The sequence below is a fragment of the Acyrthosiphon pisum genome, unplaced genomic scaffold (genome assembly GCF_005508785.2).
Source record: "Acyrthosiphon pisum isolate AL4f unplaced genomic scaffold, pea_aphid_22Mar2018_4r6ur Scaffold_21779;HRSCAF=24844, whole genome shotgun sequence".
Classification (NCBI taxonomy): domain Eukaryota; kingdom Metazoa; phylum Arthropoda; class Insecta; order Hemiptera; family Aphididae; genus Acyrthosiphon; species Acyrthosiphon pisum.
The window spans coordinates 1-6,222 of record NW_021771280.1 but is presented as its reverse complement, the minus strand read 5'-3'; the positions used below and the strand labels follow the sequence as shown (position 1 = coordinate 6,222).

Genomic DNA, 6,222 nt, shown 5'->3' with positions numbered 1-6,222 from the left:
TTTTACCATTAAAGTTACAATTCAAACAATTTTTTGAAAGTGGCAAAAATTTCCAAATTGCTTATAAACGACTCATGGGTTTTAAAAATGAAAATAATCTGCTTTCAAATTTTGTCCAGGGAAAATTATGGGAGAAAAAAATTTCTCAGTATAAGGGTAAGATAGTTTTTCCATATTTTATTTACATTGATGACTTTGAAATTAACAATCCTTTGGGGTCACATTCTAATTATCAGTCAATTTCTGCAATTTATTACAGCTTTCCACTAATAGAAAATAATTCCAAATTATCAAATATTTTTTTAGCAGCTTTAATTAAATCAATTGATTTAAAAGAGTTTGGTAATGACCCATGTTTATCACAACTTATTGATGAAATTAATTATCTGGAAAAAGAAGGAATAAATATTGTAACTGAAACTGGTGAATTCCATGTTTATTTTATACTTGGAATAATATTAGGTGATAACTTAGGACTTAATAGTATACTGGAGTTTGGTAAATCATTTTCTTCAAATTATTATTGTAGATTTTGTAAATCCCACAAATCTATTTCAAATACGTTGTGTGAAGAAAGTCCTTCATGTATGCGTAATATTATAAACTACAAAGAGGATGTAGCCAAAATGAATTTTAGTGAGACTGGTATTAATAAAGATTCAATTTTAAATTCAATTTATAGCTTCTATGTTGTTGAAAATTATTGTATAGATGTGATGCATGATGTATTTGAGGGCGTTTGCCATTATGACATGTGCCATATTATTAAATATTATACTTCGACACAAATATTTTCATTATCAACTTTAAATATACGCAAAACAAATTTTAATTATGGCCCCATTGAAATTGGCAATGTGTCTCCTGAAATAACTGAAATGCATTTAAATAAATTTCGTTTAAAAATGTCTGCGAGAGAGATGATGACGTTTGTGCATTTTTTTTCTATCATGATTGGAGACTTAATACCCGAAAACGATGAAGTTTGGAACTTTTTCTTAACACTTATTAAGATAGTTGATATACTACTCTCTTTCCAATTCACTGAAAGTAAAATTTTAAATCTTAAACAATTAATTTGTCAGCACAATTCAATGTATGTTAGACTTTTTAATGATACATTAAAACCTAAACACCACTTTTTAATTCATTACCCTACAATTATCCAATACTCAGGACCACCAAGGCATTATTGGTGTTTTAGGTTTGAAGGTAAGCACAAGGAGTTAAAAATGTATGCACGTGCAACATCATCGCGAAAAAATATCACTTTGACTTTAGCCAAAAAATTTCAGTATAAATTTGCTCACATTTTACTACAACCCAGTAATCAAGAACTTATTTTAAAAGAAAAATACATAGTACACAGCTTACATTTAGATAAAATATGTGACACATTTTCTCTTACATCTGTAGATTTTGTTTGTTACAACCAAATAGAATTTATGGGAACAAATTATAAAAATGGATATTACTTAACAAGATTTATAGAAGAAATGAACTTATTAGAAATATTGGAAATAATAGTTTTTAACAATCCCCTTATTAAAATTCATATAATAGTTAAACAGATTAAATTAGAAAATTTTCATTCACACTTTGAAGCATTTGAAGTGAATAATGAAAGAATAATTATAAACGATTTTAAAATTTATAGTATTGATACATTTAGTGGACCACCCATTAATATAACACCTTCTTCTTCTGGGAAGTTAATGATTCGCTTAAAAGAATTTTTCTAATATATTATGCTTATTGTATGTAATCATTGTAAATATTATGTAAATACTGCTTTTTTTATTTAGTCTTTATAGCTTTTAAGTCTCGTTTTAAGTACAGCTTTTAGTATTTGGCAAATTTTGGCTGTAAACCAATATAATGGACACGGCAAACAATAATTCAGATACCCTTTCAACTAATGACATTTTGCAGTTGGAAGATGGTTTTAATGATATGCATGCAAGTTGAATTAATAAATAATTATAAATTTATATTATGTTGTATACTTGTTTGTGACTATAATCAATAATAGGCATTTCATTTATTAAATAGAATTTCAATTTGGAATCATCCACACTAGAAATGCCATTATTACAAGGTTATGAATATCCTATTGAAGATTTGCAACCACTACATGATTTGCTAAAATGTTGGAAATTAGGATTTCTGTATCAAACATTGCTCGGTTAGTGTACCTTTATGTTACCTATACTATTATAATGCATACTAGGTACATAGTTATATATTTTTATTTTAAATTAAAAAATGTTTTAGATGAATTAATTGATATGCAAGTTCTAACAGTTATGAAATCGGTTCATGTATATGAACTTCTCAAAAAATTTCCATTAGGAATCAAAATAAAATTTAGTCATTACTTAGAAAATTGGCAAAATGTTCAGAATGGATCATCAAATAATAAGTTGGACACAATACTACCAAAAAATACAAAGTCCTTCGTTCAAGAAGAACCTGTTGTTGATATTAATATAAATCTGGGTGATATATTAACCTCATCTACAACTGGATCAATGATTATTGATTATTATAAGATAAACAATAAGTTAAATGACAATATAAGATCGTTATTAGTGGAGACTGTGATTAGTTATATTATAACAACAAAAAAACAAATGTCAGTTAATTTAGCTGACTATATTGGGAATCAAATAATTGCAATGTTTCCATCTGAAGTAAAAGTAAATTATATTTTATGTAAATTATTTTGTATATAATACTACCTACCTAATATATACTACATTCCAAAAATAGCGCACACTATTTAATATTATAATATAAAATTATTGTAGTGAATGATAACTTTTTGAATTTATAGGATACATATTTTATGAAACATGAAACAAATAAAAACCCTAAAGGTAAACTGTATGCAAAATTCTATAATTCTATGAGAGCTTTAAAAACTAGTGGCCTTATAATACCTTCCAATGCTCATGTTAAAGTTCCTGTAAAATCAATAAATCGCAAGCATTTTGGTAAGGATTTTTAAATGTGATTGTAAGTATTTTATATTTATTTGTTGTTTATCATTATAATTTAATTACAGAACCATAAACTGGTATTGAGTACATATTAGATCAAATTATGCATTACAAAAATTGTTCATTTCCTGATCTTGAGAATAACTGGAAAGCTACGACAAACTATAGGTTAAATGAAATTCAAAAAGCATCAACAACCAGTGATATATTAAACAAATGGACTGGATTTACACTACCTCTTGGATACAGACTAGTAAATTACTATTTAAATTTCATCAATAAGTTCTAACTCAAAATTAACCAGTTATTGTGTAATATTATGTTTGTTTAGATTGATATTGATTTTCGTACATTGTACCCCAACTGCCCTAACTTAGTTTCAATTTTTGAAGACAAATCAGAAAAATTGATGGATTTACTAAATGAAAAAATCAAAGATAATTCAAGTCGTATGCTTTTTGAGAGTTTGAAGAATTCATCAAACATAATATGTCAAAGTAAGAATTTTTTTATATACCCACCTATACAATAGATTTTTAATATTGTGATTTATAATGTGAATTTTAATTTGTTGTGTTAAATGTAAATATTGTATTATACTGTTATGGTAAATATTATTTTTGTAAATGGTGTTGATTTCCATAATTAAGATTATTATTATTATTATTATATTATTATACTTTATTTATATTGTATGTATTTATATTTTTGATTTTAGATGGTAAAAATACAGTGTTATTTTATTTATTGCATGCAATATTTGTTCCTACGTCCAAAAAGGTGACTAAAGATGATAAGGGGAAAAAAAGCTTGGTGAAATATTCAATCAAAGACTCTCAGAACAGCTTTATGATCTTCAAAAATTCAGTTTGTGAAATGGAAGAATATATCACATGTCGCAGCAAAGAAAAAAACCCTATACAGCCGTATATACTAATAGTTGGTACGCCAACTGATCCAAAAGAAATACTAGTTTTTTTTGATTCGACAAAATATAAAGTGTTTTCAATGGTACATGCAATTGACATTTGTTTCAAAATATTTCATTTATTTAATTTGGAATATCCATCACAATCAATAACAGTTTGGATATTTATTCAAAAATATTTTTTTTCTTTGACTACAAAGTTTGATAAACCTTGTCACCTAATAGGTCAAATATTGTCCGATTTAACTAATAATTAAGTAATGTATAATTTGTTTTCATAAATTTAAAATAACTATATATATATTATCAATATAGATATTACTAGGTATATTAGATACATTTATTTGTTTGTTTTTTTTTTTATTAATTAATTATCATATTTCAATGATATTGCTTAATATTTAGTATACCTAATTATATTCGAAAAAAATAATAAATCTTGTCAAATATTAGGTTAAATATTGTCTCATTTAAATATAACTTGTTTTCATATTGTAAGTATACATTTTTTTGTATTATTATTATTAATTAATTATCATATTTCAATGATATTGCCTAATATTTAGTATAATTTATTCGAAAAAAACTGATAAACCTTGTCAAATATTAGGTTAAATATTGTTTCATTTAAATATAAGTACCAACTTGTTTTCATATAAAATAAGTATAAATTTTTTTTTTAATATTATAATTATTACTATTATTAATGTATTATTAATATTATTATTTATTATTATATTTCAATAATATTTATATTTATATTTTATTATAAGTAATGCTTATTAAGTGTATATTGTAATTTTTTTGATTTCAATTTGTAATTGTAATTATTTTACCTATACTCAACAATAAAATATAAATTACGTACCAATATATTTTTGACTATTGTTATAGTTATAATGTTAAAATTATCAAGATAACATTGCAAATTTTGTGATCTACAATAGCATAATTATTGAACCTACAATATATACATAAAAATTAACAATATAATATATTGTTGGTAGTACATAAAAATTGTTATGATTAACAATATATGATGATTGATTTGACAATTTTACTACTGGTGTATTCAACAATAGCATTTTCAAATTGATAAAACAATATTGTCGGCTCTATATCAACAAGAACATTGTCAAATCAACAAGAATCATTGATTGAATCAACATTATTCCTAGCAGCAACAATATAATTGTCAAATTGATACAATAATCTTGTCGGCTCTATATCAACAAGATTATTCTCAATTCAACATAGCTTTTTATCAATATGATTGTGGTTTTTTTTTCAGTGTGTGTTACTCCTTGCCAACAAAGGAATATCTTGGATAGAGGTAACGATTTTTTTATTTTCTTGAAAAAGTGCAGTGACCACTTCCAACATACACTCTTTTACTATTTCGGAATCGGAAAACGGTTTTTGGTGCTTATTAAGAACCCAGCAAACACGCAACGCTGCTTTAGTTGATTTCTCTTGTTCACTCATACACCGTATAAGTGTAGTCGTACTATTTTTGTAAGATAACATACATGCATAGAGCTTATTTTTACGCACCTCTCATTGCCTGGAGGAAATTTTGTATGAAAATCTTTATGAGTATTTTCATAATGCCGTTTTAAATTTCCACTTTTAATAATAGCAACAGTTGAATTGCAAATTAAACAGACTGGAATGGCTCCAACCCTTTCAGGCAATACAAAACAATATAGTTCATTCCACTTGTTCATAAACTTCTTATTTTCGCTGTCGATTTTGCGTTTTTTACTCAACATATTGAACGAATAATATAAAACGAAACACGCACTCTATCCACAGGCGAATCGTGAATGTACACGTACTAAATCGTTAACTAAATTGTTATTTAGAAAATACTGGAGACAGACAAATAATAAAATTATTTCAATGGTAGCAACAATAAGCAATAAATATAATTTTTTGCCGTCGATTCTTCGGAGTTCTTAGAAAATCGAAATATTTGGTATTGTCGCGACTCGGCCGTCGGCCGATAACATTGTAATAAAACCATTTATTACCTGCCCGATAAAATATTTTTCAATGAATTATGATATAACTATAATCTGAGTTTGATAAATTAAATTAAATTAATTTCTCTATTAATAATAATACTATTACAGAAAATAACATAATGAAGTACAATGTGTTGACAGGGTCCAGAGTTTTGCCTTCCGCGGTCCGGATCCGGACCGCGGTCCGCCAGTTGCCGATCCCTGGTCTAGAAGCTTATACATTTAACCATTTTTCGAAATTACAATCGAACTTCAGGAGTATATT

General features: G+C 26.0%; 2 protein-coding genes across 3 annotated transcripts; one reads left to right on the top strand and one right to left on the bottom strand.

The window, feature by feature from the left end:
- Positions 1 to 2,055: 2,055 nt before the first annotated feature.
- Positions 2,056 to 4,211, top strand: LOC107883454. 2 transcript variants are annotated; one of them, XM_029492569.1, is made up of 4 exons: positions 2,056 to 2,185; positions 2,275 to 2,699; positions 2,837 to 2,996; positions 3,068 to 3,322. In XM_029492569.1, exons 1-4 carry the CDS (start codon positions 2,083 to 2,085, stop codon positions 3,073 to 3,075), a joined length of 696 nt encoding a protein of 231 aa, XP_029348429.1. In that variant the 5' UTR covers positions 2,056 to 2,082; the 3' UTR covers positions 3,076 to 3,322. The 2 variants fall into 2 exon arrangements, with proteins under 2 accessions (XP_029348429.1, XP_016658987.1); XM_016803498.2 differs by lacking the exons at positions 2,056 to 2,185; positions 2,275 to 2,699 and adding exons at positions 3,334 to 3,499; positions 3,721 to 4,211 and having other exon boundaries at positions 2,884 to 2,996; positions 3,068 to 3,255.
- An 859-nt stretch (positions 4,212 to 5,070) lies between these two features.
- Positions 5,071 to 5,702, bottom strand: LOC103309091 (EPM2A-interacting protein 1-like). The gene is made up of 3 exons (XM_008183682.1): positions 5,485 to 5,702; positions 5,232 to 5,410; positions 5,071 to 5,153 (listed from the first exon to the last, which is right to left on the bottom strand). The coding sequence occupies exons 1-3, from the start codon at positions 5,700 to 5,702 to the stop codon at positions 5,071 to 5,073; spliced, it is 480 nt and encodes a 159-aa protein (XP_008181904.1).
- Positions 5,703 to 6,222: the final 520 nt, after the last annotated feature.